Genomic DNA, 20,013 nt, shown 5'->3' with positions numbered 1-20,013 from the left:
TTTTTTAACCACAATACTTTTAGAATTCTGCAAACACTTCCTTCCCCTATCCCAACGTAGCGTGACAATTCGTTCACTGTGATACGTCTGTTAGCAATTACCAATTCGTTAACTCGCTGCCAATTGCTGGGAGTGTGTGCAGTACGAGGCCTGCCGCTGTGAGGACAATCCCCAGTATTGCCGTGCCCGCTTTCGTCACGTAATCTGCTTGCGCACCGACTAGCTGTACTGCGATCGACAGCGGCATCTCCATACACCATTTTCAACCTCTTGTGGATGTTTCCCACTGTATCGTTTTCACAGCACAGGAAATCTATGAGAGCACGTTGCTTCTCACGAACGTGAAGTGTAGCAGACATCTTGAACACATGCTGTGACGGCACCACTCGCGGGAACAGGTTGAACTAAGTTTGAAAACAGGCGGGAGGAGTGTATCTACACACTGTAAAACTTTCACACATGCAGAATGAAAACTGTATTTTTACAAAAATAGTGTGCATTTATTTTACTCCCCCTTAGGTTTACAGAACGGTTCTACCATTGCAGTAAGTGAAATTCGAAAAATTTGTCATGCGTGACTTTTTTCGAGGCGGCCTCTGTAGCCGAGCGGTTCTAGGCGCTTCAGTCTGGAACAGCGCTGCTGCTACGGTCACACGTTCGAATCCTGCCTCGGGCGCGGATGTGTGTGATGTCCTTAGGTTAGTTAGGTTTAAGTAGTTCTAAGCCTAGGGGACTGGCTTAGAGCCATTTGAAACATTCTGAACTTAAAAAAGACCCTCGAAATTTCCTTCTGAAAGTCTGTCAAGAAAGGTACCCATCAACTTCAAAGCAGGATGTAAAAATAGGAATTAATTAGTTTCCCAGTGCGTACATTCAGCACTTGTGGCAGTGGCAGTTATGCAGTGAGAGGGGAGGCTATGGAGGTCACCCCTCGTCACACCAAGATGTTGTTGGGTTGGTTGGTTTAAAGATTAAAGGGACCAAGCTGCAAACGTCATCGGTCCCTTGTTTTATAAGCAGACAGATCAGATTTAAACCATACACCAGTCAGGCTGAGCACTAAAAAAAAAAAAAAAAAAAAAAAACAGGAGAAGTAAAGCCCCAAGGTCAACGGTAAGGCAACATGAAAAATGGAGCAGAGCGTCAAAAATAACATATAGAAGAAAGGCAGAAAGAATTAAAACTGTGCAGCAGAGAACCGTGGCTGGCTGATCACGAAAATAAAAGGATGAGCCAACCACTCTGCAACACGTTAAAACCTCCAGCCTAAAAGATTAGCGTGGAGTCGAATTACAACGCAAAACTAAGTAAAATATGTAAAATATACAGCACAAAAGAGGGCGACGCAATAAAATTACACTCCTGGAGATGGAAAAAAGAACACATTGACACCGGTGCGTCAGACCCACCATACTTGCTCCGGACACTGCGAGAGGGCTGTACAAGCAATGATCACACGCACGGCACAGCGCACACACCAGGAACCGCGGTGTTGGCCGTCGAATGGCGCTAGCTGGGCAGCATTTGTGCACCGCCGTCGTCAGTGTCAGCCAGTTTGCCGTGGCATACGGAGCTCCATCGCAGTCTTTAACACTGGTAGCATGCCGCGACAGCGTGGACATAAACCGTATGTGCAGTTGACGGACTTTGAGCGAGGGCATATAGTGGGCATGCGGGAGGCCGGGTGGACGTACCGCCGAATTGCTCAACACGTGGTGCGTGAGTTCTCCACAGTACATCGATGTTGTCGCCAGTGGTCGGCGGAATGTGCACGTGCCCGTCGACCTGGGACCGGACCGCAGCGATCCACGGATGCACGCCAAGACCGTAGGATCCTACGCAGTGCCGTAGGGGACCGCACCGCCACTTCCCAGCAAATTAGGGACACTGTTGCTCCTGGGGTATCGGCGAGGACCATTCGCAACCGTCTCCATGAAGCTGGGCTACGGTCCCGCACACCGTTAGGCCGTCTTCCGCTCACGCCCCAACATCGTGCAGCCCGCCTCCAGTGGTGTCGCGACAGGCGTGAATGGAGGGACGAATGGAGACCTGTCGTCTTCAGCGATGAGAGTCGCTTCTGCCTTGGTGCCAATGATGGTCGTATGCGTGTTTGGCGCCGTGCAGGTGAGCGCCACAATCAGGACTGCATACGACCGAGGCACACAGGGCCAACACCCGGCATCATGGTGTGGGGAGCGATCTCCTACACTGGCCGTACACCTCTGGTGATCGTCGAGGGGACACTGAATAGTGCACGGTACATCCAAACCGTCATCGAACCCATCGTTCTACCATTCCTAGACCGGCAAGGGAACTTGCTGTTCCAACAGGACAATGCACGTCGGCATGTATCCCGTGCCACCCAACGTGCTCTAGAAGGTGTAAGTCAACTACCCTGGCCAGCAAGATCTCCGGATCTGTCCCCCATTGAGCATGTTTGGGACTGGATGAAGCGTCGTCTCACGCGGTCTGCACGTCCAGCACGAACGCTGGTCCAACTGAGGCGCCAGGTGGAAATGGCATGGCAAGTCGTTCCACAGGACTACATCCAGCATCTCTACGATCGTCTCCATGGGAGAATAGCAGCCTGCATTGCTCCGAAAGGTGGATATACACTGTACAAGTGCCGACATTGTGCATGCTCTGTTGCCTGTGTCTATGTGCCTGTGGTTCTGTCAGTGTGATCATGTGATGTATCTGACCCCAGGAATGTGTCAGTAAAGTTTCCCCTTCCTGGGACAATGAATTCACGGTGTTCTTATTTCAATTTCCAGGAGTGTAGATGGACCTATGAAAGCCGGTTGCGCGAATAAAACTTAAAACTCGATCTCCCATAGAGACATTGTCACCTAAAAGAGACGATGAATCACCCAGGAGATTAAACGTTCGCCTGAGGGCGGTTAAAAGAGGACATTCCAACAACATATGGGCCGCCGTCATGTTTGCACCACAGCGATAATTAGGGGGGTCCCCTCGTCGTACCTGATAACCATGCGTCAGCCAAGAGCGACCAATGCGAAGCCTACAGAGAACAACAGAACCCCTGTGAGAGGTCCGCATGGAGGACCCCCACACAGTCGTGGTCTCCTTTACTCGCCGCCGCTAGTAGATAGTGTCGGGAGTGCCATGCGGCTTTTCGCGGATGATGCTGTAGTACACTGAGAAGTTGCAGCATTAGAAAATTGCAGCAAAATGCAGGAAGATCTGCAGCGGATAGGCACTTGGTGCAGGGAGTGGCAACTGACCCTGAACATAGACAAATGTACTGTATTGCGAATAGATAGAAAAAAGGATGCTTTATTGTATGATTATATGATAGCGGAACAAACACTGGTAGCAGTTACTTCTGCAAAATATCTGGGAGTATGTGTAAGGAACGATTTAAATCGGAATGATCATATAAAATTAACTGTTGGTAAGGCGGGTGCCAGGTTGAGATTCATTGGGAGAGTCCTTAGAAAATGTAGTCCATCTACAAAGGAGGTGGCTTACAAAACACTCGTCTGACCTATACTTGAGTACTGCTCACCAGTGTGGGATCCAAACCAGGTTGGGTTGACAGAGAAGATAGAGAACATCCAAAGAAGAGCGGCGAGTTTCGTCACAGGGTGTTTTGGTAAGCGAGATACCGTTACGGAGATGTTTAGAAAACTCAAGTGACAGACTCTGCAAGAGGCGCTCTGCATCGCGGTGTAGCTTGCTGTCCAGGTTTAGAGAGGGTGCGTTTCTGGATGAGGTATCGAATATATTGCTTCCCCCTATTTATACCTCCCGAGGAGATCACGAATGGAAAATTACAGAGATTCGAGCACGCACGGAGGCTTTCCGGCAGTCGTTCTTCCCGCGAACCATACGCGATTCGAACAGGAAAGGGAAGTAATGACAGTCACACGTAAAGTAACCTCCGCCACAAACCGTTCGGTGGCTTGCGCAGTATAAATGTATATGCAGATGTAGCTTGTTGGTTGCAGACAGAGTGCGTCATTTGTCTCCCCGCCTCCCAAAGACCCGACGGCACCGATTGGAGATGGCTAACTTGGCGGCGAGTTCGTATACCGCTATCCCAACGTGTCCCGGGGTCCATATGAACACCACCGAACGTCCACGCTGTTCAAGAGCGTGAACGGACTCCTGAATGGCAACAACAATGGGATGGCGTGGGTAGCACTGGTCAAGAGCCTGCAGACTACTGAGACAGACACTGCAAATGACGAAGGACCCTCCAGTGCTGGTACGAATACATCTTCAGTGATCTATGGAACCGTGAGTCTGGCTAGAAGGACGCTGCTGCTGCCACTTGCTATGTCAGTTTGCGAAGTGTCTCTGATGGGGATGTGGGTTGACCATCACCCTGCAGGCCTGTGTGACCTGGATACCGTCCGTCAACCACCTTTGAGTTGGTGTGTGCCGCTGCCCCGCTAATCCAGTTCCTGTGGCAGACCCTGACGCTGCTGACTCCTGTTTCCTAAATGCGGACTCAGAGCTGAAATCTGCGAGCTGGCGAATTTTTCAGGTGGACCTGGGGCGAGAATCCTGAGTGCAGATCTTGGACACCAGTGAGGGCATTTTGGAGATCAACACGCAGAGCAGGAGGCCGTCAGATTACACTGTCGACTGCCGCCCATGATGTAGCAGCCACCACACGCCACTTCGCCGTGCTGGTGGTACTTAAGTCAAATGCGCCCTGGCTTACCGTCGTTGATGAGGCGCCGCTCCGACCAGGCTGTGACGTGGCGCTTTGGAAGACAATCCTGTATTACTGCCTAATAAACGCGGTATTGTCAATGATGCTTTCTTGGCACTCTTGAGCGTAATTAGTATCTGACCAACGCATCCCGTCTGGCTCTCTCCTTAAGACTGTAGGTGTCTGCGAACCTTCATGTTTATACAGCGTGGTCCATTGATAGTGGCCGGGCCAAATATCTCACGAAATAAGCATCAAACGAAAAAATTACAAAGAATGAAACTCGTCTAGCTTGAAGGGGGAAAACAGATGGCACTATGGTTGGCCCGCGAGATGACGCTGCCATAGGTCAAATGGGTATGACCTGCGTTCTTTTTTAAAAATAGCAACCCAGATTTTTATTACATATTCGTGTAGTACGCAAAGAAATATGAATGTTCCACTTGGAACATTTTTTTTCGCTTTGTGATAGATGGCGCTGTAATAGTCACAAACAAATAAGTACGCAGTGTCACGTAACATTCCGCCAGTGCGGACAATACTTGCTGCGTGATACATTACCGGTGTTAAAATGGACCGTTTACCAATTGCGGAAACGGTCGATATCGTGTTGATGTGTCGCTATTGTGATCAAAATGCCCAACGGGCGTGTGCTATATATGCTGCTCGGTATCCTGGACGACATCATCCAAGTGTCCGGACCGTTCGCCGGATATTTACGTTATTTAAGGAAAGAGGACCTGCAACAAATGATGATGCTCAACTAGGTGTTTTAGCTGCTGTCGCGGCTAACCCGCACATCATTAGCACAGAAATTGCGCGAGAATCGGGAATCTCAAAAACGTCGGTGTTGAGAATGCTACATCAACATCGATTGCACCCGAACATTATTTGTATGCACCAGGAAATACATGGCGACGACTTTGAACGTCGTGTACATTTCTGCCACTGCTCACAAGAGAAATTACGGGACGATGACAGATTTTTTGCACGCGTTCTCTTTAGCGACGAAGCGTCATTCACCAACAGCGATAACGTAAACCGGCATAATATGCACTATTGGGCAACGGAAAATCCACGATGGCTGCGACAAGAGGAACATCAGCGACCTTGGCGGGTTAATGTACGGTGCTGCATTATGGGGGGAAGGATAATTGGCCCCCATTTTATCGATGGCAATCTAAATGGTGCAATGTATGTTGATGTCCTACGTAATGTTCTACCGATCTTACTACAAGATGTTTCACTGCATGACAGAAAGGCGATGTACTTCCAACATGATTGATGTTCGACACATAGCTCGCCTGCGGTTGAAGCGGTATTGAATAGGATATTTCATGACCGGTGGATTGGTCGTCGATGCACCATACCATGGCCCGGAAGTTCACCGGATCTGACGTCCCTGGATTTCTTTCTGTGAGGAAAGTTGACGGATATTTGCTAGCGTGATCTACCGAAAACGCCTGACAACATGCGTCAGCGCATTGTCAATGCATGTGCGAACATTACTGAAGGCGAACTACTCGCTGTTGAGAGGAATGTCATTACAAGTATTGCCAAATGCACTGAGGCTCACGGGCATCATTTTGAGCATTTATTGCATTAATGTGGTGTTTACATGTAATAACGCTGTAACAGCATGCGTTCGCATAAATGATAAGTTCACAAAGGTCCATGTATGACAATGGAACAACTGAAATCAAATGTTCAAACGTACCTGTGTTCTGTATTTTAATTTAAAAAACCTTCCTGTTACCAACTGTTGGACTAAAATTGTGAGCCATATGTTTGTGACTATTACAGCGCCATCTATCACAAAGCAAAAGATGCGGTCCAACTAAAAAAGGAATTTCATGCGTTTCCTAACATGTAAATGTAAATGAGAAGCAGGCTATATGAAGACGTATGTAGTTCGCCTTCGAAGCCACTTTTTCGCCCATCAGCTGTTCTTTATGTTTTTATTTTTCCAGCACATACTGAGTGCAATCGCAATACATGGGAGTCACACATTATCCAGGGCAGCATCGTCATTATAAAGGCCGACTTGTAAAGAGTGTGTCAAGGATAACACTGTGCTTGGCTTCGCACTTTCGCACAATTTACTGACACGGTGTTTTTGTGTTAGCGATGTTGAGCGTGTGAGCGCCGCTTAGAGGACACGCTTCGAAGCTACAGAACGACTGTGAGCTTTCAGAGTCGAGATTCAGGTAATAAGGAGAACAGCTGCACACAACAGAGTGTACAAGAAACAAATCAGAAAGCTCCCCTGCTTTGTGTCACCCCAAACGCAGCGCTCGATGGCATATTGAATCCGAGCAAACGTGAAGCGACATCTATTTATTACTACGGCTCGAAATAGGCATCCTTACGAAACATAACAGAACTAATCTAATAAATGAAAACTTTTACGGGATAAACGCACATGAAACAAGGTGAGATAAATCTTTTGTTTAAAACTTATCACATGACCTTTTCAATTAATTACTGTTGGCATGTACGAGCTTTGAAATGCCACTGCTTTTGGCTCCATATGACAATGAAGCTACTTTGTTTTGTAAATATAGTTTTTTTTCTTTGCAGCAACTTCATTTTACTCCTTAATTTTTATTTTCTGGGACTGAGCTGTTGAATCTGTGGCGTACTGAGATACCACACAAGAAGAGTTTGGGACAGTTGGTACCAGAAGTACCGTAGACGCAGCAGGAACATCACTGCGCGCAAAAACAATTACGCTGTTCCATCGCATTACGGAAGGACTGAGTAGGAAATCGGTAACTCCGTTTCAAAGGAACCATGCCAGCATTTGTCTAAAGCGATTTAGCGTAATCCTGGGAAACTTATATCAGGATGGCTTGACGCAGATCGTCGTCCTCGCGAATGCGAGTCCAGTGTGTTTCCCACTGTCTGGAACCGCGCGACCGCTACGCTCGCAGGTCCTAATACTGCCTCGGGCATGAATGTGTGTGATGTCCTTAGGTTAGTTAGGTTTAAGTAGTTTTAAGTTCTAGGGGACTGATGACCTCAGACGTTAAGTCCCATTTTAACCATTTTTTGTTATCCACTGCGCCTCCTCGCTTGGCCATTTGCGAGTGTTCAAAGCAGCTCTCACACCCCTCCCCTGCCCTTCTCCAAAACACTGTAGACAGACCTGCCGTCCCTGGGAGGTGACTGGGCTATTCACTGATGGCGCTCACCTCGCAGTGCGCTGAGGTGAGCCCACCAAAATCACTTGCCCTCAAGCTATAGCATCACCAGGCACAGAGACGCGCGCTTAAGTAACAGCGGACGAGCAGAAGTTGTCAGTTTCAAGTTGCAGGTCAGTCAAATTCTTGGTATGGACTTCCTGCAGAAAGTTCATCGTGTCTCCAAAGTCTTCAAATCGTTGTGTGACATAGAAACAGTGGACAATAGAGAGACCGTGGTTAATCTTCCGCAGAAACGGAACGTTGAATAGAATTATCCTGTACCGACAGAGAGCGCGTGCCTAAAGATTTAACTGAGTACTGTTCCACTGAAGCGCCAAAGGTACTGGCATAGCCATGTGTATACAAATACAGAGATATGTAAACAAGCAGAATACGGCGCTGCGGTCGGCAACTTCTATATAAGACAACAAGTGTCTGGTGCAGTTGCTGGATCGGTTACTGCTGCTACAACGGCAGGTTATCAAGATTTAAGTGAATTTCAACGCGGTGTTATAGTCGGCGCACGAGCGATCTGTCACAGTATCTCTCCGACAGCGATGAAGTGGGGATTTCCCCATACAACCATTTCACGAGAGTCCCGTGAATATCAGGAATCCTGTAAAACATCAAATCTCCGACATCGCTGCGGCCGGAAAAGACGCGGCAAGAACGGAACCAACGGCCGCGCGGGGATAGCCGAGCGGTCTAAGGCGCTGCATGGACTGTGCTGGTGATCCCGGCGGAGGTTCGAGTCCTCCCTCGGGCATGGATGTGTGTGTTTGTCCTTAGGATAATTTAGGTTGAGTAGTGTGTAAATTTAGGGACTGATGACCTTAGTAGTTAAGCCCCATACGATTTCACCCACGTTTTTTGAACGGAACGGAACGATGTCTGAAGCGTATCGTTCAATGTGACAGAAGTGCAACCATTCCGCAAATTGCTGCAGGTTTCACTTCTGGGCCATCAACAACTATCAGCGTCCGAACCGTTCAACGAAACATCATCGACGTGGGATTTCGGAGGCGAGGGCCCACTCGTGTACCCTTGATGACTGCACGACACAAAGCTCTACTCCTTTCCTGAGCCTCTCGACGCCGGCATTGGACTGTTGATGATTGGAGACATGTTGCCTGGTCGGGAGAGTCTCGTTTCAAATTGTATGAACCGGGTAGACGTGCACGTGTATGGAGACAGGACTGTTTGACGCTGCTGGAGGCTCTATAATGATGTGGGGCGTGTGCTGTTGGGGTGATATGGGACCTCTCATGCATCTAGATACGAGTATGACACGAGACACGTAAGTAAGTATCCTGTATGATCACGGCATTCATTCATATCCCTTGTGTGTTCCGACGGTCTTGAGCAATTCCAGCAGGACAATGCGACATCCCACACATCCAGAATTTCTAGAGAGTAGCTCCAGGAATACTCTTCTGAGTTTAAACACTTCCACTGGTCACAAAACTTCCCACTCGTGAACATTATTGATCATATCTGGGATGCCTTGCAACGTGGTGTTCAAAACTGATCTCCACCGCTTCGCACTCTTACGGATTTATGGACAGTCCTGCAGGATTCATGGTGTCAGTTCCCTCCAGCACTACTTCAGACATTAGTCGAGACTATGCCAAGTCGTGTTGTGGCACTTCTAAACCATATTGGGCAGCTGTAACAGTTTCTTTGTCTCTTCATTGTAGTTTGGAACTGTTCTTCTAATAGTACATCAAGACAGAAGATTAGTTCGGAGGACATTATTTAGTACTATTCACGAAACTATAGTCAACGCAGGAGAGATAGGCTGAACCTGCATTCTGCAATTGCTGTAACCAGAGTTACCAAACTTGCGTAATATATTTTACTATTCACTATTCTGTATTACTTCTAGTGAGTGAGTGTGTGTCTGTGTGTGTGTGTGTGTGTGTGTGTGTGTGTGTGTGTGTGTGTGTGTGTGTGTGTGTGTGTGTATGTGTGTGTGCTGCCCTAGAATCCACAAATCCATCGTACAAGGACACGTGTATTAGTGTTTTTCAGCGGCAGCGAGATTTTCATCGAAGTGAACGCCCCCAATCCACAAGAAATCGGCCAGGAAGTTTCATATCAGCGCACACTCCACTGCAGAGTGAAAATCTCATTCTGGAATTATCCCCCAGGCTGTGGCTAAGTCATGTCTCCGCTATATCCTTTCTTTCAGGAGTGCTAGTTCTGCAAGGTTCGCAGGAGAGCTTCTGTAAAGTTTGGAAGGTAGGAGATGAGATACTGGCAGAAGTAAATTTGTGAGTACCGGGCGTGAGTCCTGCTTCGGCAGCTCAGATGGTAAAGCACTTGCCCGCAAAAGACAAAGGTCCCGAGTTCGGGTCTCGGTCGGGCAAACAGCTTTAATCTGCCAGGAAGTTTCATATGAGCGCACACTCCGCTGCAGAGTGAAAATCTTATTCTGGGATACTCGTGCAGTGTCCGGGAGTGGTGATAGTGGCGGGTGGCGGATGGGGTCCTCCCGTGTGTCTCTCCTGAGACACCGCGTATTTGACATATATGTGGCCGTATCTTTAGATTCCAATGACTCAAAAGATGTAAATGCCAAGGGACGATAGACCTAACTGCCTAACATCTCTGCCTGTTCCTGAGGAAAACGCGTATTCACAGTAAGACAGACACCAAGACTGACAGACTGATGGGAAACAAAGTGGTCATACACGGGTTCTGTGTTTATCGACTGTGGTGTGTAACACTAAAAATTATTACACTACTTGCCATTAAATTTGTTACACCAAGAAGAAACCCAGATGATAAACGGGTATTCATTGGACAAGTATACTATACTAGAACTGACACGTGATTACATTTTCACGCAACTTGGGTGCAGAGATCCTGAGAAATCAGTACCCAGAACAACCACCTCTGGCCGTAACAACGGCCTCGATACGCCTGGGCACTGAGTTAAACAGAGCTTGGATGGCGTGTACAGGTGCAGCTGCCCATGCAGCTTCAACACGATACCACAGTTCATCAACAGTTGCTCGGCCACTATTGACCAGACGTTTGCACTGCCAGGGCAACAATCGAACAGTTTCTGTATCCAAAAAGGCCCGTACAGGACCTGCAACATGCGGTCGTGCATTATGCTGCTGAAATGTCGGGTTTCGCAGGGATCGAATGAGGGGTAGAGCCACGTCTCGTAACACATCTGAAATGTAACGTCTACTGTTCAAAATGCCGTCAATGCGAACAAGAGGTGACCGAGACGTTGAACCAATGGCACCCCATACCATCACGCCGGGTGATACGCCAGTATGGCGATGACGAATACACACTTCCTATGTGAGTTCACCGTGATGTCGCCAAACACGGATGCGACCATCATGATGCTGTAAACAGAACCAGGATTCATCCGGAAAAAATGACGTTTTGCCATTCGAGCACCCAGGTTCGTTGTTGAGTACACCATCGCAGGCGCTCCTGTCTGTGATGCAGCGTCAAGTGTAACTGCAGCAATAGTCTCCGAGCTGATAATCCATTCTGCTGCAAACGTCGTCGAACAGTTCGTGCAGATGGTTGTTGACTTGCACACGTCCCCATCTGTTGACTCCGGGATCAAGACGTGGCTGCACGATCCGTTACACAGATAAGATGCCTGTCATCTCGACTGCTGGTGAAGCGAGGCCGTTCGGATCCAGCACGGCGCTCCGTATTTCCCTCCTGAACCCACCGATTCCGTATTCTGCTAACAGACATTGGATCTCGACCAACGCGAGCAGCAGTGTCGCGAAACGATAAACCGCAATTGCAATAGGCTACAATCAGCCTTTTATCGAAGTCGGAAACGTGATGGTACGCATATCTCCTTTTTACACGATGCATCAGACCAACATATCACCAGGCAACGCCTATCAACTGCTGTTTGTGTATGAGAAATCGGTTGGAAACTTTCCTCATGTCAGCACGTTGAAAGGTCTCTGTTAGATTCCTTTCATGTTAATTTCTTAAATCTGTTGTCATTTACGGCATAAATTCCTCTTCTAAATTTACTGTGGCGTTTCTGACTATCTGCGAGGAGACTGAGTAGTGGAACGTGTTACTTTTACACATAAACAAGAACGATCTGTCACACTACTACACTTTAAAACACAGTTTATATGCAGTTCATGTCACACAGTCTCATACGGAACCTACATCCGCTTTCTTTTATGTACTGCATATGATAAGATACTGTCATCCCCCTTCCCTTCTGTGTGAGAGGATGAATGAGCAAATGTATTTCTAGTTGCATGCTTGAGGGTAGCAGACAAGCCTGTCTGCTAGAGAACAGTAGGACCAACGTCGGAACAGGTAGCTATGCTTTCTAAAAGCAAAGAGGTTTCTATCCTTAGTATGGTTCTGTCCGTCCCTTGTCATGTTGGAACAGGAAGCTGCCCCTCTGGTCACTTCCGTTTTGTATCGGGAAGCACGCTCGGTAGGAGCGCAGGTCAGTCTGTCCGCGGCGAGCGTCTGAAGTGGTAAGATCTCCGGCTAAGCGCGTGTCTGCTAAGTCCGCAGGACAATGGATTTCTTAAGTTCAGCCTAACTGAAAATTTAATCAACTTTATTTCAGGTTTAGCTCTAAAATATCTAATGTTATCTTAAGTTGCAACGCAGTCTATTTCGAGTGCGAACTTCAGATTATTTTACAGTAGTTGCTTTGTCACTAGTTTGTGAGTAAAGTGGAACCACGTGTTGATCAGTAACTCTAACTAAGATCATCAATCTTAAATGCGAATGTGCATGAGATTATAACGTCTCGCCTTAACAATATTTTTCAATATAGCAACTTTTCTTTATGTTCAATCCACGTGGGGTGTACTTCGCGAGACCAGTACCACGTGCTTATACAATTGTTTGACCCATCAGGTTAATAGTAAGACGATAGTAACCAGTTCGAGGTTTTTCTTCTGTAAATTGCTTTTCGATCTAATTTATTTTAATTATCAAAATTATTGTTGCATTACATTCTTTGTGTAAAGCAAGTTAACCACGTGAAGCATGTGGTGTAATCATCAAAGTAGCTCTCAGCTATTCTTTTCGGGAAGATTTCACAGAGAGTTAGTATGAATTTAGTATACCAGGGTGTGGTAATTACATGACGGACAGGATTGCGCTACGAACGTTACTTCTTTGGGGTGAAAATTGAAAATTGATTGGTTGTGGTTAATTTCCTCTTACGTATGTTTCAATGTTCTTCGTGTGTTATTTTATTAATGTAGTGTTGTATGCAGTCTCCCAATCTTGGCTCCCTATTTGATGTGTTCCGTAAGATTACAAACTCACATTTTCACAATCCAAAATAAGGCACCAGCTTAGTTATGACTCAAGTTTAATATGCTGAAATTTCAATGATCAATGTTAAAATAAATTTCCAAATATAAACTGATTTATTTATTTTTATTTAAATTCTCTTTTTTATATATGTATCACCGGTTTTCGTATGACTATTAAAAGATTATAATTAATGTTAGTCTGGTTGGAAATTTGGTAAGCTAGATTGGATACCTGGTGAAACAGTTGCTCAGTAATGCAACGTTAACTTCCTCAGATAGCTCACAGCTTTTAACCCTCTTTTATTGTCTATCAGCAACGCTTTCTCACAGGAAATTAAAGCGACAACATTACAACGTTGTAGGTGTCGCCACCGGTGCCAACCTTGTGTGAATGCTAATTATATGCATACCACAGCATCTTCTTCTTGTCGGTTAAATTTCGCGTCTGTAGCACTTCATGTTCGTCGTGCAGCAATTTTAATGGTCAGTAGTGTAAATTAGTTACAGGATGTACACATTGTATAATTCATACAGGATGTGCGGAAATTACAGTTTCAGACTTCTAGGACTTGCAGAGGGAATGAGTAAACAATATTCTGAATTGGGACCCATGTCCGGAAACATACCATTTCCATGTTATACCCATTTGAAAACATGTTGGCAGCGCGACCACTTTTATAAGTACTATACAGGGTGATTCAAAAGGAATACCACAACTTTAGGAATTTAAAACTCTGCAACGACAAAAGGCAGAGCTAAGCACTATCTGTCGGCGAATTAAGGGAGCTATAAAGTTTCATTTAGTTGTACATTTGTTCGCTTGAGACGCTGTTGACTAGGCGTCAGCGTCAGTTGATGCTAAGATGGCGACCGCTCAACAGAAAGCTTTTTGTGTTATTGAGTACGGCAGAAGTGAATCGACGACAGTTGTTCAGCGTGCATTTCGAACGAAGTATGGTGCTAAACCTCTTGATAGGTGCTGTATTAAACGTTGGTATAAACAGTTTACAGAGAACGTCAACTACCCGGGGCGATGGATCGGCCGCCAGGCAGCCCGTGACAGAGCACTTCATCACTGGCCTCCAAGAAGCCCTGATCTTACCCCCTGCGATTTTTTCTTATGGGGGTATGTTAAGGATATGGTGTTTCTGCCACCTCTCCCAGCCACCATTGATGATTTGAAACGAGAAATAACAGCAGCTATCCAAACTGTTACGCCTGATATGCTACAGAGAGTGTGGAACGAGTTGGAGTATCGGGTTGATATTGTTCGAGTGTCTGGAGGGGGCCATATTGAACATCTCTGAACTTGTTTTTGAGTGAAATGATGTATAACAGAAGGTTATATTATGTTTCTTTCATTAAATACACATTTTTAAAGTTGTGGTATTCTTTTTGAATCACCCTGTATTATGCGCAAGCCAGTACATCACTTGTTCTGCAAGTCCATTCATTAATAGGAAAAAAAATCGCTCGTGTACTCGCCGGCAGATTCTCGTCAATGTGATGCACTACCGCCTGTATCCACTCCGGGTGTGCTGCGTCTCCATGGTGACCCACAGTCAGCCTGCTGATGGAGAAGGTACCCTTTCTCGAAGCCGTGGCATAATGCTGGCAAAAAGGGTGCGCAATGGAGTTGGACTTTGTGGGAGAGCGATCGTGGCAAAGGCGACGAGTGGCTCTTCCATTACCGTGAGCTTCGCCACACAGAAAGATCAAGTCGGTGTAGTCTGCAAACGTGTACTCAACTATGTTGCTCCAACACCCTCAGACACGTGAATGAAGCTCGAAGCAGGTCATAAAGATAGATAAGACGTCAAATGACATTCCACAATCCGTCGTAACCACCTCTCAATGTGACTACAATTTTGCATACCTACCTAGCAAACATATCTTCTAACGGCTGTAGCTCATAAATAGTACGTTTTCGGACAAGGGTTCCCATTCAGAGTATTAATTACTCACTCCCCTTTGCAAGTCCTAGAAGTTTGTAACAGGAATTTACGAACACCGTGTTCGTACATCAGTATAGTACGATGTAGATGCAAAGATCGGCGCTCCCGCCTACACTCCTCCACATATATTGTTTCGGCAGCGATAATAATACGTGTGTTATCGTGTCGTGAGTGGGGGAGGGGGAAGAGGGATGCGTGTAGAGGACGTGCACATGAGCTGTGTTTATAAAATAGACACGTGAAGGCAGTTGACACGCATTAGCTTACTTAGTCAGCATCACTCTCCACAACGAAACTACTGACATGCGAGTGCAGCCACAGGTAACAAATGGCTCTGAGCACTATGGGACTTAACATCTGAGGTCATCAGTCCCCTAGACCTTAGAACTATTTAAACCTAACCAACCTAAGGACATCACACACATCCATGCCCCAGGCAGGATTCGAAACTGTGACCGTAGAAGCAGCGCGGTTCCGGACTGAAGCGCCTGCGGCTTGCCACAGGTAACAGCTGGGTTGTAACATTAGTACGGTTTCTTCTGCCAGGTAAAGAACAACGGACGAAAAGTTTTGTAACACCAAAGCAGCAAGACCATTTGCGAATGTTGGTTGATTTGAGGGAGGGTACCAAACAGCGAAGTCATCGGTTCCATCGGATTAGGGAAGGATAGAGAAGTCGGCCACTCCCTTTCAAAGGAACCATGCCAGTAGTTACCTAAAACAATTTATCGAAATCCTGGGAAGCCTGAATCAGGATGGCTGGACGCAGATTTGAACCGTCGTCGTCGTGAATGTGAGTCCAGTGTGCTATCCACTGCACCACCTCACTTAGCCATTTGCGAGTGTTCAGAGCTGCTCTCACACCTTGCCCCCCCCCCCCCCCTCTCCTCCACCCTTCTCCCAAGTATTGTTATACCAGAACCAAAGTAGCCCCTGAGGGCCGACAACCCATATTACACCACAGAGGACGTGGTTGTCTATGCCCAAGGCGTACCAGAATCACAATGGTAAACCCCAGCTATTTACATACGAAATAATGCAAACAGTCATTCCGAGCACTACTTCCTGAAGGGGGAGCTCGAGCCACGGCCTACAGGAAGTATCACTACGCCAAAACCTGACTGGCTGGAGACAGCTATTTAGGGTCTAGATCCAGCCCCGAAGTTCAGTTCAGGCCAGATGCCGACCTCGTGTACTGCGAATTTTGAAGACTACGTCTTCGTGTCTGAATTGGACTGTTACTGGTGTCTGTGTGTGTTACCATGAACCTTTGTGGAAAATTAGAATTGATCTTTTGTTTGCCTCAATTAGGAGACTTTTACTGCCATTTTTACTGTTACCTTTCGTTTGTGTGTTCAGTCATCAACCTTGTGAACTTACATCAATAAAAGTTGCGTTTGTGACAAATTGCGGATTGCAAGCCACAACAAATACTACGTGGACAGACGTGCCGTCCGTGGCAGGCGACTGGACTACTCACTGATGGTGCCCACGTCGCAGTGCGCTGAGGAGATCACGGTGGTGGGCGAGGGTATGCTGCCCGAGCAGACCATGACGCCCTCTCCGTCGGCGATCTCGAGCAGCGCCAGGAAGGGGAACTCACCGCGCTCCACCGGCCGGCCCCCGTGCACGTATATCCGCTGGCTATCCTGTAGGCTGTCCTGCGACTGCTCCTGTCGACACGAGAAGTGACCGGTCTCAGTTCATCTACACTGCAAGTCACTGAAATTGCAACAGCAGTGGAAGAAGCATGCGATAAACAACAGACTGTCATGTACAGTGGTGCGCAAAGCTTTGTTGAAAGATGTTATCACTGCCAAGATTAGATTAGATTAGTTTTTCGTTCCTTAGGTCCTTGCTGAGGATATTCTCACGGATGTGGCACATGTCAATATTTTTTTTTTCTTTTTTTTAAGCTGAAATAACAATACTAATAGTATGAATGTATACAATACATCATTTGTTTCTATAAAAAAATTCGTAAATGAAGTAGAAGGAGTTGGCCATTAGTGAGTCTTTCAGGTTCCTTTTAAACTGGTCTTTATTTGTAACTAAACTTTTTATGTTTGCTGGCAAATTATTGAAGACGAGTGTTCCTGAGTAGTGGACCCCTTTTTTAACTAAAGTAAGTGCTTTTAAGTCCTTGTGCAGATCATTTTTGTTCCTGGTATTGTATGTATGAACTGAGCTGTTCGTTGGAAAAAGAGATATATTACTTAGGACAAATTTCATTAAGGAGTAAATATACTGAGAGGCAATAGTTAGTATACCCAGTTCTTTGAAGAGGTTTCTACAAGACGTCCGTGAGTTTACTCCACAAATAATAGGTATTAAAAGCTTTTGGACTCTGAAAACTTTCGTTTGCTTTGAAGAGTTACCCCAAAATATTATACCATAAGACGTTATGGAATGAAAGTAGGCAAAGTATGCAAGCTTTTTCATTTTTATGTCGCCTATGTCAGCTAACATTCGAATTGCAAATACAGATTTGTTAAGGCGTTTCTGCAGTTCTGTGGTGTGCTCCCCCCAACTGAATTTATTATCAAGTTGCAATCCCAGGAATTTAAGACTGTCAACCTCTTCTATCTGCTCTTCTTCGCACTTTATGCATATGCTGGTTGGAAACCTCTTACAGATTATGAATTGCATATAGTGAGTCTTTTCAAAGTTTAATGTCAGTGAGTTGGCTTTAAACCATTTATTAATATCCATAAAAATATCATTAGCAGATCTTTCTAGAGCTACACTCGACATACTATTTATTGCAATACTTGTATCATCTGCAAACAAAACGAACTCTGCTTCTGGCAGTGTAACTGATGAGAGATCATTAATTTACACAAGAAAAAGCAATGGCCCTAAGATGGATCCTTGTGGGACACCACATGTAATTTCTTCCCATTCTGATGATGACTGATGACTTAATTCACTAGTCCCTTGCACTGACACCCTTTGTTTCCTGTTAGCGAGGTATCACTTGAGCCATTTTGCAGCACTGCCCCTTGACACCAGAGAACTCTATTTAAAAGGATATTGTGGTTCACATAATCAAATGTCTTTGCCAAATCACAGAAAATACCTGCTACTTGTAATCTGTTATTTAATGAATTAAGTACATTTTCTCTGTAGGTGTAAATAGCCAAGTGACGTAGCTCACTGAGATTCTGAGCAGACATAGAAACAACTATTATGGTACACTGAGGAGAGAAAAGTCGTGGGATAGCGATATAAACACGTACAGAAGGCGGTAGTATCACCTACACAAGTAATAAAAGAACAGTGCCCTGACGGAGCTGTCATTTGTACTTAAATGATTAATGTGAATAGGTTTCAGCTGTGATTATGGCCGCACAGCGAGAATTAGCACAATTTGAACGCAGAATGGTAATTGGAACAAGATGCAATAGACATTCCATTTCCAAAAACGATGAGGAATTCATTATCCCGAGATCCTCAGCGTCAAGAGGGTGCCGGGAATGCAAAATTCGAAGCATCACTGCTCACCACTGACAACGCCGTGGCTGATGGGCTTTACTTAACGACCGAGATTAGCGGCGATTGCGTATAGTTGTCAGTTTTAATAGACAAGCAAAACTGCGTGATATAACCGCGGAAATCAATGTGGGACGTCCGCAGAAGTCATCCCTTAGGACAGTGTGGCGAAGTTTGGCGTTAATGGGCTGTGGCAGCAGACGATCCACCAGTGTGCCTTTGCCAAGAGCGTTACATCGCCTGCAGCGCCTTTCCCTCGTGAGCATATCGGTTGGACCGGAGACGACTGGAAAATTGTGCCCTCATCAGATGACTCCCGATCTCTGTTGTTAAGTGCTGATGCCAGATGGCATTTATAAGAGTCGACGTACACAAAAGGGAAACAGTGGTTGGGAAGGGAGTGAGACAGGGTTGTAGCCTCTCCCCATTGTTATTCAATCTGTATATTGAGCAAGCAGTGAAGGAAGCAAAAGAAAAATTTGGAGTAGGTATTAAACTCCATGGAGAAGAAATAAAAACTTTGAGGTTCGCCGATGACATTGTAAGTCTGTCAGAGACAGCAAAGGACTTGGAAGAGCAGTTGAACGGAATGGACAGTGTCTTGAAAGGAGGGTATAAGATGAACATCAACAAAAGCAAAACGGGGGTAATGGAATGTAGTCGAATTAAGCCGGGTGATCCTGAGGGAATTAGATTAGGAAATGAGACGCTTAAAGTAGTAAAGGAGTTTTGCTATCTGGGGAGCAAAATAACTTATGATGGCCGAAGTAGAGAGGATATGAAATGCAGACTGGCAGGGGTAAGGAAAGTGTTTCTGAAGAAGAGAAATTTGTTAACATCGAGTATAGATTTAAGCGTCAGGAAGTCGTTTCTGAAACTACTTGTATGGAGTGTAGCCATCTATGGAAGTGAAACATGGACGATAAATAGTTTGGACAAGAAGAGAATAAAAGCTTTTGAAATGTGGTGCTACAGAAGAATGCTAAAGATTAGATGGGTAGATCACATAACTAATGAGGAGGTATTGAATAGGATTGAGGAGAAGAAAAGTTTGTGGCACAACTTGACTAGAAGAAGAGATCGGTTGGTATGACATGTTCTGAGGCATCAAGGGACCACAAATTTAGCATTGGAGGGCAGCATGGAAGATAAAAATCGTAGAGGGAGACCAAGAGATGAATACACTAAGCAGATTCAGAAGGATGTACGTTGCAGTAGTTACTGGGAGATGAAGAAGCTTGCACAGGATGGAGTAGCATGAAGAGCTGCATCAAACCAGTCTCAGGACTGAAGACCACAACAACAACAACAACAACAACAACAAAAAGTGCTGATGGTAGGGGTCGAATGTAGCACAGACTGCACGAAGTCATGGGCCCAAGTTGTCAACAAGGCACTGTACGAGC

The 20,013-nt window shown here is 45.9% G+C and overlaps 1 protein-coding gene across 1 annotated transcript in view; it reads right to left on the bottom strand.

Moving 5' to 3' along the window:
* The window catches only part of LOC126291777 (kallikrein-4-like), an 88,551-nt gene that overhangs the window by 53,744 nt on the left and 14,794 nt on the right, over positions 1-20,013 (bottom strand). The window contains exon 2 of the mRNA XM_049985467.1: positions 16,596-16,788. Coding sequence (XP_049841424.1) covers positions 16,596-16,788 — 193 coding nt within the window. The remainder of the gene's footprint in view (positions 1-16,595; positions 16,789-20,013) is intronic.

The sequence above is a fragment of the Schistocerca gregaria genome, chromosome 9, assembly GCF_023897955.1.
Source record: "Schistocerca gregaria isolate iqSchGreg1 chromosome 9, iqSchGreg1.2, whole genome shotgun sequence".
NCBI classification, from domain to species: domain Eukaryota; kingdom Metazoa; phylum Arthropoda; class Insecta; order Orthoptera; family Acrididae; genus Schistocerca; species Schistocerca gregaria.
The sequence above is the reverse complement of the archived record's forward strand: the minus strand, read 5'-3'. Positions and strand labels throughout refer to the sequence as shown.